We start from the raw sequence: 18,387 nt of genomic DNA on the forward strand, positions 1-18,387 counted from the left end.
ATTACTTCCTTGGCACCCCTTCATCCCTTACACATCGCTATGTGACGTGACTTTCTGTCTCTTTCTCACTTCATCTCTCTCACTCTCACGCTCTCGAAGTCTCACAGCTGCCGGTGACAGCTCACTCAACTCATCTCAGAGGTCAGTCGGTCATCAAAGGGCTGCCGGTATTGCATTTCCGCTTGCGGCAAACAAACAAACGACGACGACGACGACGACAACATCCGGCACTACTACTGCTACTATCTGCACCCATTCGGCATCCCAGTGTCCTGTTTCCCTATTTGTTGGCGCTAGCTGTGGGGAATTTTTGGCGTTTTTTTGAGGAGCTTGCTGTGAGGCAATCCAGGAATGGCGATCTAGGTGTTTTTTGAACACTCAAACGGTGTTCCGCTAATACGGTGCGCACTGACATCTTTTTGTTTCAGGTCGGATCAGGTTGAATGGTGGGTTTGTGCAAATGTTTTGATTCTCGCAATTGTTTTGCTTGCTCGCAATTACGCCCAGTGTGCATTTTGTAGACCCCTCTGCCTGCGACGCAGCGAGAGGAAGACTGAGGAGGTTGAAAACGAAACCCCCGCCGCCTGCGACGGGGTCGAGGAAGGGGCAAATGCGACGTTCACTATGGAACAGCTCGTAGGCAGCGGGGGAAAGAGCGGAAGAAACCGCGAGGAGGAGGAGGTTTCGCGCGCGAGCTTGTGGGACGCGGCTGCGGAGGGGGAAGGGCGGAATGGGAAGAGAAGAAGGGCGAACGAAAACGAACGCGAGCTTGTGGGTTTCGATTACGAGGGGTGGGAAGGGCGCAAGAGTCGAAGGGCGATTCGAACGGCAGCGCGCAAGAGAAGGGAACAGAAAAACGAGACGGAGCAACCTCGAGCAAAATTCGGCAAAGTCCCGATCGCGGCAGTCGAAATTTTTCTAAGTCCCGAGAAGCACGCGTTCCACAGACGGTGCAGTGCAAGTGCAGCCAAGTGTTTGTCGACAATGTAGTGGAAAGTGATTGTGAAGCTGTAGGTGTTGACTGCAGTCCACATGCAAGGTAAGATAAAACAACATTACATTACCCCGGAAGTAATCTAATATTTTGATATGTTTTTTTCCTCTCCGACATGTACACGAGCATTCTGCATCGAACGGTCAACCTAAAGGTCACAGAACACGCCAACGATCGAAGTACGCGTATGGAACACGCGGTTGAACAGGAACGTTCATGATCGCAGCCCGGATCACGCCGCCACAGCGACGCCACCAAGCCAGATGCAGACGGACGAAGACGACGCCACCACCACCAACAGCACGAACGGCAGACATCACATCATGATGACGTCACACCATGACGACGTCATCACCTAAGTCTTATGGCGTCACGGGGTGGGTTCAAAACAATTAGGAAAAATAAACGCCACCGCCATTGCGCGATGGCTTACGGACCAATCAAAGCGTACTTCATTTTGGGTAGGGAAAGAGTATAGGACAGAAAGAAAGGGGGCTATAGGAGAGAACGAGACAACCACAGTCCACGCCTCCGAATCGCTCTAGTCTCCGTTCCTTGGGCCCCTATAGTCTCGAGCTAGTCTCGTGGGTTATTTGCCATAAGCGCGTTGTTCCGGAGACTAGAGCGAGACTAGAGCAAGACTACAGCATTTCTATAGTGAGAAGATCGTCTCACTGTTATCTGGGCGGTTACTGTGCCGTTGGCGAGATTCTCACAATCAAAAACGCAAGTGAATCATTTTATTTCATACGCCTTCCACTTTCTTTCTCTTCTCTCTCTCTCTCTCTCTCTCTCTTTCTCTTTTTCTCTGTTTCAGACGCGATAGAAAACCGGACAACCACAGCAATCGCCACAGTAATTTTCGATCGTTCCTGCTTTGCACACAGAGCAACGCAGAGAACGAAAGAAGAGAAAAGAAAGGAGCAAAGAAAGAAAGAAAGAGAGAGAGAAAGAAAGAAAGAAAGAGAGAAAGAAAGAGAGAAAGAAAGAGTGCAAGAGGCCGAGGGAGGAAAGCCAACTTACTCAACCGAACCGACCTGAACCGAACCGGTCCAAGCGGCCGGCACGCAAAGAGCACAAAACAAAAGGAAGAATCGGAGATTTAAATGCGATAATTTCCGTTACGCAGTCCGCAGTTTGTCGGGGCGGGTTGGGGTTGGGGTTGGGGGGTGAGAGTAGCAGAGGTGGAGCGGTGGGTGTGGTGGTGGGTTTAAATGTTAATTTTAGCTCTGCTGCTGCTCTGCTCGCTGCTGCACGCTCTGCACGATTCGGAATATGCGGCATCCAGCAGAAGGGATGCCGGGGGAGGGGGAGGGAGGGTGTGTGGAGTTGAATCTGCATCGTAATCGTAGCACAATCAGGCCGTGCACTTGTGCGCGTGTGCGTGTGTGCGTGAATGTGTTTACGTTGCTCAATTTGCGTTTGCCCCTTCCCCCGATTATGGCGATGACTGGAGCGTGTGTGTGTGTGTGTGTGTGGAACATATGGATCATATGAAGGCGCTACAGGTTCTGAATTGTTCAACTCGCTCTGGGGGGCGCGCTCAACCCCCGAATTTCATCCCTTGAAATCCTCATCCCTTGAGTGGATTTGCTCCCAAAAACCAACCCAAGTCCGTAAGTCGGTAATGCACCCAGCAGTCCCTGCAGCAGTCAACGCGAGCGAATTCGCATTCTCTATTATTCCTGCATTCCGCATTCTCTCTGTGTATGTGTGTATGTGAGCTTTTGTTGAGGGTTTCCATCGCAGTCAGTTCAACGTAAGCGCGTTTCGGTTTCACAAAACGATGAAAACAGAAAAGAAAAAAGAAATGGCACCGAGACGCACAGCAAGAAGTCCGGAAGATGCGATCATCCTCCCCCCGGGGGCGAACCACCCTTTCCTTTTCCCCGTTTTTTCTTTCCATCGCGCGAGGGATGCGCGATTCTCGCCCGGAGTGCTGCTGCTTGCAATCGCGTGCACCGCCACGACCACGACCACAGACAACTGGAAGCTCGTCCGCCCGTCAAACGCCCGTCTCTAACCCGTCCACACCACACCGCGAGGAAGCGGCTAATCTCTTCCTGCCCCAACCCCCACCAACACCCCAGCACTGAGGATGAGGTAAGGGGTATTGTATTGTGTTTGCTGCTGCTGCTGCTGCTGCTGCTGCTGCTGTTCATCTCTCGTGCGCTTCATTTGCAGAGCGGCGGTAAAGCTGCTGGCGAGCTATTTTCCCAGTCGCTCGCTTTTCTTTTCTTCATTTTAGCCCCTACGAGAGGGACGGGGAAGGTGGTTGCTTGGGGTAGCGGGGTTTACCGGAATGGGGGGGTGAAGAATTCAAAAGGTTACCCACACAAGGTGGTGCGGCCACGGGAAAACGAAATGGAAAACGTGTCCGAAGGAAGAGAGAGGGGGGGGGGAGGAGGAGTGAGCACACCCCCATCCAAACATCCCCTTCCCTCGTCGCTCTCCCCCAAACAAGACGAATAATGCGCTCTTTGCGAGGGCGGAAGTCGTCGTCGCTTCTTCAGCAGCAGTAGCTTCTGGTTGCAGCCTCTTCCTCTACCTTTTTCTGCTTCTCCTTCCCCCGCGATCCTCACCATCATAGGCAGAGCATTGAGCGAAAGCGTCACGACGCAAGACAACGTCCGCCAAAAGCGCGCGCGCCACATAAGCCACATTATGACACTTGTGGTGCCAATATCTGCTCATCGAATGCTGGACGCGGGCTTCAACGCGTTTGTTGCGAGCAAGAGAACGTCACTCGCCGTTTTAGGTGTAGGCGCACTGACGGCGACGGCGCCGGCCGGTTACATCCGGTTGTTTTATTACTCGTTTTTTGTTTTTTCGTTTTTTACTTTGATGAAGGATGGACTCGAACCGAAGTAAAAGTAAAAGTCCAGCGGCGCACCTTCAAAACCCCGGTTCCCGGTTTAATCTGTTTTTTTTTTCTGTTTGGCTCTGGGTCTCCCGGGATGAGGGGGAAAGGAGTACGTGAAAGTGAAACCGAAATCCGAATCCGCGTTGCACGAACCGAAACCCTCGAAACGGGTAACGAAAGGATCGGGTTCGCGCCCCGGCGATTTCAAAGAAAGTAAAACGCACACACAAACACAACCCGAGGGTGGTTTCGTTTTTTCAAAATTTGTCACCGTTGTTTTTTTTTTACTTTAATTTGCATCTTGAACAAACGAGAAAAATAGTACAGTAGGAAACGTAACGTACGAGTAAGGGGAGGGTTTAATACGCTATACAATAATACTTAATCCTATGGGGTTGCATGGGGGATGTGGGAATGGGGGGGGTTGGCTGGTGGCGAGGGGGAGGGGTTTGTGTGTTTTTTGTGGGGTCGCCCCCGTCGCCAACCTCCCTCTGTTTTTCCCCCGTCGAGATATGTGGGGGCCTGTATCGAGTACTGCGGCATCGAAACAGATCCTGACGGCCATTTTTTGTGTGTGTGTGTGTAGTTTTGTATCTTCTTCTTCCGGTGTTTCGCCCGGGAAACCAGTGTGTGTGTGTGTGTGGTTGGTGGTGGTGCACGGGAATGCTATCCAAATATCGCCTTCGAGCCTGCGTCCGTGCGTCTGCGGCGCCTGGCGGGGTTCGTCGCTTACTCGCTGCTCTTTCGAGAGTCTTTCGTTCCGTTTTACCTTCTCGCGTGGGACGCACTGATCAGCTTTCAGAGATAAGTTAAAAAGTGCTTAGAAGGGCAAGGCTGGAGGAGCCAGGCAAGAGAGGGACAGAAAAAATAGAGAGAGAGCGAGAGAGAAAGAAGAAGAAGAGCAAGAGCTAGACGTAGGTCGTACTATTTACAACAGTCCAAAGCTGGCCAGGATGCGGACTACGCACGCGACATCCGGTTGGATTGAGAGAGCGAGAGCGAGAGAGAGAGTGTGTGTGTCTGTGAGGCTCGAAGGTGTGTCTGATGTATGTGTGTGTGCGTATATGGAGTGTAAAATAGTGCGTGTTTGTGTGTTCGGTTTTCGAATTCGACTAGCTACGTGATCCCCGGGGGAGGGGGGAAAGAATTTGTGGCCCCCGGGCACCCGGGCATTCCCCCCGCTGTCACCACACCGCACCGCACCGCGTCATCGGCCTTAGTAGGGACCGGACTTGCCGGGCGGTCCGTACTGGGCGGCCGGTGCCGACACACCAATACCGCTACCACCACCAGCACCTCCATGCCCACCGAGGTCACCACCACCGTGACCGCCGGCACCACCGATCGAACCGCCATGACCTCCGCCGAGATCGCCACCGAGACCACCGAGCGCACCGAGATCACCGAACGAGGCGCCGCCACCGCTCGCGAAGCTAGCGCCACCACCGATCGCACCGCCACCACCGATCGATTCCTTCTGCGTCTTGTACTTGATGAAGTAAACCTCGGGCTTGCTGGGTTGGGTCGGGGCGGGCGTCGGAATGACGATGTCCTGCTGCTCGTCCGGTTTCTTCACCAGCACGTACACGAGCGTCTTCTCCTCGTTCTGGGGCTGGAGCGGGATCTGTGGCGCTTGGTAGGCCGGCGCCGACGGTGCCTTGATGAAGATGATCTTGTAGTGCTTCTGAGGGGCGGCCAGCTGGATCGGCCGCTGGATGCGCACCTCCTCCGGCTCCGGCGGTGGTACGTGCACGTAGATGTGCTTCTGGATGATGGCCTGCTGTGAGCCGCCGCCGCCGAAGCCGCCGCCGCCGAAGCTGCTGACGCCACCGCCGAAGCTGCTGCCACCGCTCGAGCTGAACGATGATCCTGTTTTGGGGAAAGGGGTTGAGGAATTGAGAGGGGGGTGGGAAAGGAGTTCAATAAGTAAACGTAAAACAACATCGCCGCGCCATGAGGTGAAGCTCAAAAACGGTGGCTCGTCGCTTGCCCGCCCGTTGAAGTCTTTCGTTCCCAGAACCAAGGGTTCCGCTACCCGGCGTGTGGCCGGTAGGGGGATTGGGGGCTCGAAGGACTTCAAACTGCGTGACAACGCGGCACAAACAGGTTGTCGGTAACAACCAAAATGGCCGTTGATGGGGGATGGGGGATGCTAGAATAGGGGGATGGATGGTGTCTGGGTAGCGTTTGTAGCTTAAAATCGTCCCAAGCAAGGGAAGGGAACGGAGAAGGAAGAAAGGGAAAGGGATGTGATAGTAGAGGGATGAAAGAAGGAGATGGGGAGGAGAGGGGGTGAAAAACGCACCTCCGAAACCGCCGGCACTGCCACCGAAACTGGCACCGGCACCGGATGAGTAGCCGCCACTGCTGTAGCCGCCGCCACCGCCGCCACTGTAGCCACCAACGCCGCCGGATGTGAAGGAACCGCCGTTACTGTAGCCGCCACCGCCGCCGCTGTGCGAGCCGCCGCCGCCGCCAGTTGATGGTCGATTGTATGAGTAGCCTGCTTCCGGTCGGGCGGAAGCCAGGACCAAACAACAGCTCACCAGCACGAAGGTCTTCATCGCGGTCTTCACCACACTCGCCAAGGACAAGGACTTCACTTCACTTCAAACACTCTCGCACACACACACACACACAGGGGGTGCGCACAGACACACACAGACGCACGCGCACTGGTGTACCACACTCTTCACTCTCTCACTGTCGCGTGTCTCTCTCTCTCTTGCGCTCTCTCTTGCGCTCTCTCCGTGTGTAGTAGCACCGGTTTAAGGATATCTGGTTAAGATGTCCTGCTGCTGCTGCTGCTTCGTAGTAGGTGGTTCGGTTGGTGGTGGTGGTGTGTCTTGGTTTGATCGATGCAAATGCCTCACTGACGAGCTGTTGGACCGCTCGATGCCATTTTATACTGGCTCTGTGGCAGTTTTCCCGCCGCCGCTGCCACCGCCGCTGCCGTTTTGCATCATCTCCATCCATCCCGCCCGAGCACCGGGCCGGCCGGGCACCAGCATCCCCATCCCCCATCCCCCATTCCCATCGCAACCACTCTCTTTTGCTTCTTCCCTCCTGCAGTGGTCCAGTGGTCCGGTGGTGGTGGTGGTGGAGGTTGCGTTGTTGTGTTACCTTTATTGTTGCCTCTCTTTGGGAGCGTTTCGTTTTCCGAAAAATTATGTTCCACACCGCGCGCCACCCCCTCACCCCTTCGCTTGAGAGCGCGAGGTGCAACCCCTACCCCCCGATTGCGGTTCCGTTGCGGTTCTCTCTCTCTCTCTTTCTCTCTCTTTCACTCTTTCTCTCTTGCTCTCTGTTGGGTCGAGTGGTGGGAGGAAGATGCGAGATGCACGCTCGACTCTGCACGATCTGACCGAACCCCGCAACCCCCGGGGGGGTGAACTATCTTGCAACCCTTCCTTTTTGTACCTCCCCAAAAGTGCGGATTACCCTCACAGCAGGCCTCAGCAGTCCAGTTCGCAGCAGCGCAGGGTGAGAGAGAGAGAGAGAGAAAGAGAAAGAGAGAGAGCGAGAGAGAGCGCACGAGCGAAGGAGACTAGAGGGGACTGCGCGATCAAGATCGGGTGTGTAGCAAGTGAAATGAAAGGAAAAGTGAACCTCCCACTCTCTCTTTCTCTTTCTCTCTCTCTCTCACTCTGTCTCCTTCTCCTTCGTTGTGTGTGCGCGCGCGCGAGTGCGAACCACGTAATAGGCAAGCCATGAAGAGAGACCATCCCGTCGTCGTCATCGCTCGAGCAGCAGCAGCATCAGAAGCGTCTTCCCCCCTCCCTTCCCTCGCAACGGCCACGATCAGATGACGATGATCAGGGCGGGCTGGCCCGACCGACGACGACGACGATGGACTGGAGAGAAGATGCCCGGTGAAAGGCCCGAACGACGACCGCTCTTGTGCTGCTGCTGCTGACTCTTGCGATCAGATCAGAGAACGAAAGGAAAGGAATGAAGTGGGAATGGGGAGCGATAGGTGAGGGGGCAAACGCACACAAAAACAACAATCGCTGTGATCGCGTTGGCCGAGCGTTGGCCGAGAAGCAGCAGCAGCGGCAAAAAAAAAACGAAAAACATCATCATCGAAACAACAAAAAGGCCAAAACGGATCGTGAGCCGCGAGATCGGGTGCGAGTGAAAGGGAACCGCTAGGGGCTGGGATGGGCTGCCCCGAGAGCCCTGGGAGATGCTGGCTGGCTAGCCCCGTTTTGCGATAATGAAACGTCATCCGGGACGTCATCAAAAATCGATCAAAACAAAGCGATCGAACAAAGATGGATGTGCGTGTGTGCGTGTGTGTGTGCGGCGCGTGGGAGTACGGCACCGTGTGCGTGTGCATGTGCGTGTGTGTGTGTTGCGATTTTCGGACCGAAAAACAACAGGCATGACGGCGAGGCAGTGGCTTGGACTGTCACAATGGCTGCTGTACAATGTATTGGAAGTGTTTGTGGCGTTTGTTTTTTTGTCGTGCCACCCACTCCGCCCACCCACCAGTTCTATTACAACCCTTGCTGTTACTTTTTACCCTTTGCTAAATTGAATTCTGCGATTCGATTCCCAGCCCAGCTGGTTCGTCTTCTCGTTCGGTGCAGAGGCGCCGGTTTTTATGACCGAGATGCACTCTCTCTCTCTCTCTCTCACTCTCTCTCTGTCTCTTTTCTTCTGTTCTCCTACACTGTTTTCCGGAAGAGCTGGAGCGGAGGTGGCGAGACTCCCACACGCGGTGGAAACGAAGGAGAGATCTTTATCCAGACTCCTCTTCCAGGTACGCTAGTACACTCTGTTAGTGGTGATGGTGGTGATGGTGTGCGTTCTTTTGTTTATTTCCGTCAGCAGTCAGCAGTGCATCCGGCTTCTTTTGCTGCTGCTGCTTCTGCTTCTTCTTCTTCTTTTCCTCCTCCTTCTTTTTTCTATTCTTCTTATTCTGTTTTTATTAATTCATTTTTACCCGGATCCGGACCTCGCTGGACTCTCCGGGGCTCCGGCAGTGCGGCACGAACCGAACACCGAACACCGAACCGCCGGCAAAGGCCAAAGGTGTAGCCCACACACACACACACACACTCACACACACACATATTACGGGCGATGCCGCGTGAAACATCTTTCACTTTTTAGTTAATTTGATTGTTTCCGGTTTATCCGGTACACACACACACATACACGCGAGCAGGCGCGCGAACACAGAGATTGAGAAACGGAATCGAAGGTCCAGTGCTAGCAGACTGATTGACTGGCTGGCTGGCTAGAGGGCTTCACCAATAATAGTTGAAGTAATGAGGACTGTTCCCAGTGGTTCTGTTAGACGTCACTTTCCAGAATCGAGCCTTTTTTGTGTGTGAGTGTGTGTGGTTTTTTTTGTTTTGGTTCTTTTTTCGACCATCGGTCACCAGCCAACGTTGAGGCCGTAAAGCGTTTCCTATTTAACGCTGGCTGCAGTTGGAGTAGCACCCCCCGCACCCCCTTCCATCCCCTTGCTGTGCCTTGCTCTGGGGTATCATGGGGGAGATTATTTTAAGCTTAAGGTCCGTGTGCTGTCATCCAGCTGTTTTTTGCAAGTTTTACCTAGCCGGACAGAGACAGAGAGAGCGAGAGAGACATTCCCCCTCACCCCTTGCTTTACTACCCCCAAACTGGGGAGCTTTACTACCGCTAAACGCGCGCACCACGTATTTTTTTATCGGTTCCCTATTCGACAGAGTATTAACTTCATTCCTTTTTTTTTTCATTACCACTACGACGACTGCGGTGGCTATGCGGGGGGCAGGGAGGAAGGGGCAGGGAGTAGCGATGGCGTAAGCGTGCAGGATGATGCGCCTGCATGGGCATCGCAGGTCCGGACTGCACAAGCAGACTGCAGCAGCAACCATATTGCATCCCGAAAAGTATAGACACCATAGAGGAGGCGGATTTGACAAGTCCATTAAGTCATTCACCCCCTGGGGGGGGGGATTGTGTGCTCGCGTAAGGATCCCGAGGATCCAGAAGGATGAGGACAGCGCGCAGCAGCACCGCTTTCACTTCCCATTTCGAACAGCAATTCAAGCACCACGCCGCGAAGCAGCAGCAAAAACAAAGAGAGCATCAGCAGCATCAGCAGCAGCCAAAGAGGGGTAGTAAAGTAGGTTAGCGCAACCGCTAAACCCGGGCGACACCCAGCCAGCAAGCCAGCCAGCCAGCCAGCTAGCCACATTGTTGCGAAGAAAGTACCATCAAATCCACTAATTTAGTGACCGACGCGTGAGAGTGAGTGGGTGGGGTGGGGAGGGTGGCGAGGAAGCAGGCGAGGAAGGTGGAGATTTGCCAATTTGTGCATCACGACGATGACGACGACGTGACGACTGCACGCGGAGTGCAGACTCGATGATGATGATGAAATCGGAAGCGTATGGTATGCTTGACATGACAAGAGCTCCTACTGCCCAGTGCCAATAACAACAACAGCAATAGCGACAACAGCGGCTACCAGAAGGTGCTAATGCGTCATGAGCAGTACAACACGCGAAGTGGGCTGAAGATGGAGCAGCTCTCTCACTCTACTCGATGATGAAGAGGCTCGAAATCGAAAGTAGCGCGAGCGCGCGCGTGCTCGCGTCATTCAGCGCAAGCCGGAAGTGCCGGCATCGGGCCCCTTCTTAAATGTGCGCTCTACACGGTAAAGGACTTCAACAACGCAACGCAATAGATTGCTGTTGAAAATCCTGCAGAGTGCAGTTCTGTCGAGTTCTGTCTCGCGAGCTCGTAACTCGAGCTCGAAGCTGCTTCGAAATCGGCTCATCTCTCCTCTACTGAGTGTAATGCCTCACTTGGATATGGATATGGAGAGCTCCTCGCGCGCGCTTAGATAACAGCAGCGCACCGTCGTTCGTTCCATCAGCGTCGCAGCGCAGCGAGGATTAGGGAACGCTCCTTCTCCTTTAGAGGAGAAAGCACTTAAAACCACGGTTGCGGTAGTTGCGTGCTGCTGGTGCTGCTGGTGCTGCTGGTGCTGATCGATGTCCGTGTGCCATGCCCGCATGCGCCATACATTCCCGATAAAAAAAGAAGAAAAAAACCCACTCCTGTCTGCCGAGCGAGTGCATCTGCATTGGCATTCGTTGTTGTGCAACTGGACACAGCTCCGCAAACCCTCCGCACATCCGCGTGTCACCTTTCACCCTTCGCTTTGGGATTAGAGCCCCCCCGCAAGAGCCCTTCGATTCGGGAGTAATTGAATGGCACACACGCACGCACACACGCACACTCCATTTACGGGAGGGCACCGCACCGAAGATGCGCGCGCACTCTTGGATAATCACGCGATACGCGGTTATGGAGTGGCTGCTGCAACGACCGACCGGCCAACCGATCGATCCAGGGAACCGGTGCACAGAGGAGTATTCGGAGCCAACTGGTGGCCAAAAGTAGGCGAGAAGCATGATTTTGGTTTTTTAGTTTCAAATTCAATTGCCAATAATTTAAAAAAAGAACGACATTCTACAGAGAACAGCACAATCGATACAGAACTCAATCAAATGATTGAAAAACCTTTCGATTAACTATCAGCACAACCGTGTGTTGCGGGTATGCAAAGATTATCTACGAGGTTAGTAGCATATTTTGCAGTGCCTTTTGTGGTTTAAAAGTGCAGCAATAGTTACAGTTTTTTGATCAAAAAGGAATCTTCCCAAAATCATATGAAAAAGAGAAAAAATCAACTGTAGTTTTCTCAAAAGCCCGGTTCGCCAAAAATTCAGGAAGCAATGGAAAGAGTAAGGTCTCTAGAATGTAAAACCAGTCGAAAATAATTCCTCGTGGTTCCCCTTTTTACCGATTTTTCGATTTTGTTTTCTGTAATGTGGGTTTTTCAGCATTTTTCATCAAATTTCTGTATTTACTTTAATACTTTACGCTGTGTCTAAACAATTCTTGTGCAAATGACTTAAAACAATGCCCCAAGAAGGTTTTGCGACGCCGAACTTCAATATGTTCAATATGTTGAGGAGATATACTAGCACTAGTTTAGGAGTGATCTTCAGAAGTAAACAAAATGAAGGTGTTTGAAAGAAAATTCTGCCGGATTTAAAGCAGATTTCAAGCTGGATTTGGGATTGTGTTGTGATATCGCCTTAATTCAACAAGGCTAATGATAAATGGTTTGCAATCTAGATCTAGAAGTTTCATTTTTTTGGGTGAGGCTAACTATATAAGTGGTAAGACCCTCGAGAGAGATTGATTGCAATATAAGTGAAATAGAGAAAGAACCTATGCATGATAAAACTTTGTTTTTTTGTTCGCATATGTTGGAATTGCAACAAAAAAAACCATTTTTACTGTTTTACATCGATTATTATTCGATTTTCTAAAGTTTAACAGCTTTGATGGACTTTTGGCCACCTCTTGGCTCAAATACTCCTCTGTGCGGTGGTAGCGGAGGTCGCCTTTCGCCGCCGCTAGTCGCTGCTGCGGGAGGATGCGCGGTGGTAGTGTTGGTGGTGGTGATGTCACACACCAACCGTGTGATTGCGATCAGCAGCGTACCACCTTCTAATGCTTCACTCTCTTCCACATGAATGGGGATAGCCGATTGGCAGCTCCCTTGGCAGTGGTCCCCGGTCCACTCCTTTCCAATTGGCAAAAGCACCCCTCGCTTTGGATGATATACCTCCCGGACTCCCTTTGACACCACACGGGGATGCACACACACACACACGGGGGGTGAGTTTTCCAATTTCGGATTAACCACGAACCGGACGAGCGGTTCCGCACGCTCCTCCCTCCGCATCGCCTTGTTGCGCCCCCAACCCCCCTCCCCTCCCCCGCCGGGGAAGGGTCATCCTTTCCAATTCCAGTGTGCCATTAGATCGGTCCGAGCTCACGGCTCGCTGCTTAGAGGGCCGCTAACTGATCTGTCTCTCTATGTGTGTGTCAGGGTGTGTGTGTGTGTGCGTACTGCGCTGTGCAACAAAAGGCAGCCCCAAGAAGGCCTGCTACGTTTTTAGCCGCCGGCCGCCGACCCGACGAATTGAAGACCAAAATTCAAAGACGCTGACGCCGAACGGGGCCAATAATGGGGCGCGACCGAAATGGCGTCGTCGTCGTCGTCGTCGGCTCGAAATCCACTCGGCTAAATGCTCATTTCACCGTTCGCTTCGTTACGCCAGACCAGAGCAGACCAAACGAGAGACCAGGACAGGAGGGGAAGGGGGATGTGGACGGGGGATGGGGGGTAAGTCGCAATTATGTGCGCATCATGTGCGAAGATCAAAATCGAATTTACACCACACCCTGCAGTGGGGGTTGTTGTACTGGTTGTTGCTGCTGCTATTATGCGCCGTTTGTGGTCGGAGGGGAAGGGGAAGGGGAAGGGGGAGGGGGTGAAGCGGAGGTCGTTAGCGGTCGGGTGACACAATCCATCGCAAATCGCAAATCCAACCCCGTCGTGTCGTGTGATCAGCAAATTAAAGAACTGGTGCGAATGTGTACGTGATGAAGGCGAGTGGCCCCCTTAGGGGTGCCAGGACCCTAGCACCCCTTTCCCCCTTCCCCCTTCACCCTTTCCTGATGACTACAAATAGCTGGAAGCTCGTGAAAGGGTGGCGTCGTGTGCCAAAACCCGCCCAAGACGTAATGTGTGTATGTGATGTTAAAAAGATAGAGCGCGGAGAGAGAGCGAGAGAGAGCAAGAGAGAGCACGCGAGAGAGAGAAAGAGACAGCTCAGTGCTCCTGTGGATGCGCCCCGTCATCGACGGTAATGAGAATGAACTCTTCATCACTGACCTGAGACCTTATGCCTTCTCTGACAGGTGTGTGTGTGTGTGTGAATACTAACAGGGTGGCCGCTACTGCTACTGCTTGAGGAGCTGCTTGATTGATGGGACATGGGACAAGACCCTCATGTGACCCTCACCCCCGGACCCCGGTGGGCTGGGCACACATTCATAAATCACAAATCGAGTGCTCCACCCACCAACCGTTTTCTGTTGATCTTTGACGCCTTGGCGACTCCCGGGAGCCCGGGAACCGCTTAGTGCCGGGCTCTAACGAACCTTACGAGCCGGTGACTGGCGCGACTCCTGCCCTGCCCTGCTCTGCCCTTCGCAAAAACCCCATCCCTCCCCCGATAGGCCATTTCCGTCAGTGTTAAGCTCGTAGGAAGTAAAAAAAGAGAGAGAGCTGAAGTGAGAGAGACAAAATAGAGTAAACAGAACGCGGAAGATGCACACACACACACACACACACGGAGACAGTGTGTCGGAGAGAGTGGCGCTCAAGAGGCGGCCGTGTTTTATGTTTTCTGCTCTTTATAAACACTCCACCGGTTAGCATTCTGCTCCAAATCCTCCGTGTACTCCATGCTCAGTCCTCAGATTCCGATCCGCGGGATCCGCAGATGACAGCTTCAAAGATGAAACGACCGAAACGTAGTTCGCGATGTTCACTGAAGCGGCGCAGCGCCGCCTTTCCAGCTGAACGGCGCTGCCAACGACGCCGACAACGCCTTCGAAGCTGTGAAAAAGAAGAGGAGAAGAAGATGTGCGTGGACCGGGGAAGGGGGCACATTTTTCGCGCTTTATTGCGCTCAGGGCCCCCCGGTCCCGGTCCCGGCCACGGTGTCACAGCAGCTTTCATTCTTATTTGTTACTCGCTCTCTCGCTCTCTCTCTTGCTCTCTCTCTCTCTCTCTTGCTCTCTTTGTCGTGCCATCTAGACGCAGTGTTACCAGGGTAAGGGCTTCCAGGAACTTCCCGAAGCTCTAGCTGTTGCATCTCGTGATTTCTTTTAAAGTTCCATTTCTCCTTCTGCACCCCCACCCCCGCCACCCCTAACTTCTACTCTCTCTCTTTCGGTGCCTTCCGAAACTCGCAAAATCCCACGCCGGTCTGCCTTTATGCGCTGCATCGTATTTATCTCCGTCTGCTCGTCTCGCGCTTTGTCTCTCTTCTTTCTTGTCGCGTTGTCAACGTTGTCATTCAGTCCAGTTGCCATGATTTGATTTTCGATTTCTGGTGAATGAAGAGCAGCCCCAGACTGTTGGGAGGAAGCGGTCGACAGCAGCAATCGAAAGTTCACAAATTACCCACCCTTCAGTGGTCGCAGCCCGGGGGGGAGGGGGATGATATCTCAGCAGCAGCAGCAGCAGCAACAACAAGCATTCATAATTTAACTTTTTGCTGTCTCCCCATCGTGCTCATGCTGCTTCGCTTCTCATGACTTCTCCCGCCCGCCCGTCTTCCAGCCTGCCCTTCCTCCCTGGTCCCTGGTTTTCATCTGTCACACTGATAGATCCCGGAAATCACTGGACTGACACCAGCTGCTGCTGCTGCTGCTGCTGCAACTTGTTTGGTTCTGTTCGCTAGCGGCCATTCCCTTTCACGGAGGAGTGTTTGTTGCCGTTGAATCCTCTCCTTGTTTCGTTTCATGGCTGCTACAATGAAGTGAGATGCTGCAGATGCTGCGCCTGGGGCATGCAACACAAATTGCAAACCGATACGATACGTCGATAGGCCCTCACTGCCGCGTGGGTTAGGTAACGGTCGCCATGGCCAAGGAGCATCCTCGCTGTGCGCGCTCTTCCATCTTCCAGCGATCGTCGCGAACGTTCCCCCTTCGAGTGACCACCACACCACGTGTGCTGTGTGGTTCTCGACGCTTTTTGTTTTTTTGTGGTCGCAATTGCCGCGCGTATCGTACAGTCGAGACGTCCTACCTACCAAGCGGTCGATATTACGCAATTACCTCAAGCCCCCCAAAACACATGCCCCCACACAGCGACACACACACGCACGCACACTGTGCTGGAAGCGATGATGCGCCAGCCATGGCCAGCGCCCGCGATCATCATCATCCCCATCCACATCCCCATCATCCCCATCATCCCCATCATCCCCATCTCTCTGGCTGGAAACCGATCGACCGCTCAGCTCACTTTGTGCTGTGTTGTACACACACACACACACACACACACACACACGCCGTGTTCGCCATTTTCCCGCTCCAACCGACCGACCGGTACTGGGGGGGGGGGGGGGGGGGGGGGGGTGCACAATGGGCACCCCTAACGGCCGTGACCGACCGGCTCCGGCTAGGCTCCCGGGATCTCCGGGAGAGCTCTCTCTGCGGGGGACGCGCCATCGCGACCTCACCCCCCCGTCACCATCGTCGTCAGCGTCGCAATGAAAGTAAAAGCAACGCGATTTCGCTTGAGGTCTCCAAGGGAGGGCGCGGGAGAGGGTTGCGATGCGATTACGTGACCGGCCGCTGTCCACCACCACCCCACCTGGCCTGGCCTGGCGCCAACAGACGCCAAACGGCGTCCGCCCGTCGATTAATGTCGGAGGGCAGTAATTGAGATCTGAGATGCGAGGGATTTGGGCCCTCCGGGGGGAGGATCTGTTCCCGGTTTTTCTTTTCTGTTTTTTTTTTTTTTTTGGTGAGAGGAGAAGCGAAGATGCCCGGGGGAAGGGGTCGAGTGAGGCCCAATTCCGGACGGCAAATCCGTCCGGACCCCAACCATAGTCCATTAAGTGCCCGGTATGATGGTGGTGGTCATGGTACGGCCATTGTCCGTCCGGTTCATCCGCTCCGTCCGGTCCGTCCGGGTGTGATTGAAACGTTTCGTTCGAACTCGCTCCTGCGCTCGACGTTTGGCAGCAGCAGCAGCGATGGTGGAGGGTAATGGATCCTCAAAAACTGTCATTAATTACAAGAGAGACGAAGAAAGGCCGGAGGGAAAGAGAGTGGTAGACGCTCCGTCATGGATCTGCCGCATTGTGTGTGTGTGTGTGTGTGTGAGTGTGAATCTTGTCCAACGCTCTCGTAATGCTCTCTTCCTCCTCCACACATGAAGCTTCTTCTGCTGCTAAGATGTTGTCGGTTCTAGCTATAGAAACTTCAAACTCTGAACTTCTAACAACATAACCGATGTTTGTCTAATCTTGATACCATGGTCATGAATAGTTTGCAGAACAGTAAGGCAGTGAAGCGGCCAGTTTCTGACTGATATCTGACGTGTGCTGCTCATTTTTTCGACATTTATACTAAATTGAGGTAAAAATGCGCATCCAGTTATTGCGCATACTAGGCTGCTCCAGTAAAAGGGCTTCACCGATTCTAGCAACACTCCCATACCGGTTTGAAAGCTCATGAAATCCCGCTACATCATACGCGGTTTTTGTTTGTGGTTTTGGACAACAAACGTTAGAGAAAAGCGTTAATTTATAGGTTTTTCATTTTCTAGATTATTTTAAGAGTTGTTTATGAGATGAACAGTATCTCGATTGGTAGATGGTTTCCTATATCAAACCTTCATTAGCGTCCAAGAACACATAATTAACATAGATTCAATTAATGTTGCCCTTATTCTGGAAGATGACGGAAAAAACGGAAAAAAGGTCGCATTTGACACTTTTTTCAGAAATGATCATTAATGGGGCAAGAGTGCGCACTCATTGTTTTGGGACAAAAATAGACGTAACACAACATTTATTTGTGTTGCATTTGAGTGTATATGCAGTTTCTTAGTAATGATTTGTCTCAAAATGGTAAGCTCTATGGATTAAAACAGAAAACTGTTTAGAAAGAGATATTCCTCAGGTTCAAGACGCCGCAAGCACGCAACGCAAACTTGCTGCTGAACATGCACCTAGCTCCAGCACCTATCAAAAGATCTCATAGAAGAAAGAAACTGTCTGAAATTTTATTTATTTATTTACATTGTACATTATTATTTATTTAAAATAACCAAAAAAAGGTGTGTTTCAAAGACAAATCAGTTTTTATACCACAAACGTGCATTCTAGTATGTAATAGTATGTAATAGATTAAATCCGAAGAAAAGAGCCCTAACTCTTGCCCTAATGGTGTGGGTAAGTAAGTAAGTAAGTAAAATGAGTGCGCATTTGTTACTTAGTTACTTCGTATGCATTTTTATGCATCAAAATGTATGAGCATTAGTCCGAAATATCCAGAAATTTTGGCTCACAAATCCGAATCCGAAAGGCCACCGATGCAAACCTTGAATGGAGGTGTGGAGTGGCCTATATATATATATACACGATGCTCAATGGTACGGCGAGAGGTTTGCTGCAGCAGCGGCATCTTCCAGTCCAGCTGACCGTCCCCGAATCGGTGAGGTCGAGCCGTGAACCGTGTAATGCTCCATTCACTTTGTACCATCGCTGCGCGGCTCACCTTAACGCAAAGGTCAACAGATTAAACGGGAGGGAGAGAGGCAGGCCCAGAGGAGTGGAGGACGCTTTGTCCTCGGTGCGCCTGGCGTCTGGCGTTATCAACCCGTGCGGGGGGGGGGGGGGCTAAAAATAACGAAAATCATCCTCATTTAGTACCGCCTTTTCACTCGACTGACGCAGACTTCGCAAAGGAGCGCGGACACAATTGTTGCGAAACAGACGCGCGAGGGCGAGGGCGAGGGCACGCAGCAGGACCAGGGCAGGAGAGGGCAGGAGACGGTGTCACCGATGCCGCCTATTGTTGTGGTGGCTGCTGCTGACGGTTGGCAAGCAGGCGAAAGGGGCGTTTAGCAATCGTT

At 52.6% G+C, this 18,387-nt stretch overlaps 2 protein-coding genes and 1 long non-coding RNA gene across 3 annotated transcripts in view; 1 reads left to right on the forward strand and 2 right to left on the reverse strand.

The window, feature by feature from the left end:
- Positions 1-18,387, reverse strand: part of LOC125955629 (RYamide receptor) — a 51,636-nt gene that overhangs the window by 7,380 nt on the left and 25,869 nt on the right. The gene's annotated exons all lie outside the window — the stretch shown is intronic.
- On the forward strand, positions 560-1,430 carry LOC125956049 (uncharacterized). Its single transcript, XR_007469140.1, has 2 exons — positions 560-1,039; positions 1,121-1,430. It is a non-coding gene; the product is annotated as an uncharacterized LOC125956049 (long non-coding RNA).
- On the reverse strand, positions 4,297-6,582 carry LOC125955961 (uncharacterized). The gene is made up of 2 exons (XM_049687343.1): positions 6,163-6,582; positions 4,297-5,726 (listed from the first exon to the last, which is right to left on the reverse strand). The coding sequence occupies exons 1-2, from the start codon at positions 6,419-6,421 to the stop codon at positions 5,074-5,076; spliced, it is 912 nt and encodes a 303-aa protein (XP_049543300.1). The 5' UTR covers positions 6,422-6,582; the 3' UTR covers positions 4,297-5,073.

This window comes from Anopheles darlingi, chromosome X, assembly GCF_943734745.1.
Source record: "Anopheles darlingi chromosome X, idAnoDarlMG_H_01, whole genome shotgun sequence".
Taxonomy (NCBI): Eukaryota; Metazoa; Arthropoda; class Insecta; order Diptera; family Culicidae; genus Anopheles; species Anopheles darlingi.

What these genes read in the sequence shown, in the direction of transcription:
- LOC125955961 (XM_049687343.1), bottom strand. Translation starts at nt 6,421, where the DNA reads ATGAAGACCTTCGTGCTGGTGAGCTGTTGTTTGGTCCTGGCTTCCGCC. An exon ending in CAGTGCCGGCGGTTTCGGAG is followed by an intron (nt 5,727 to 6,162) that starts GTGCGTTTTTCA and finishes TCCCCAAAACAG; the next exon opens with GATCATCGTTCAGCTCGAGC.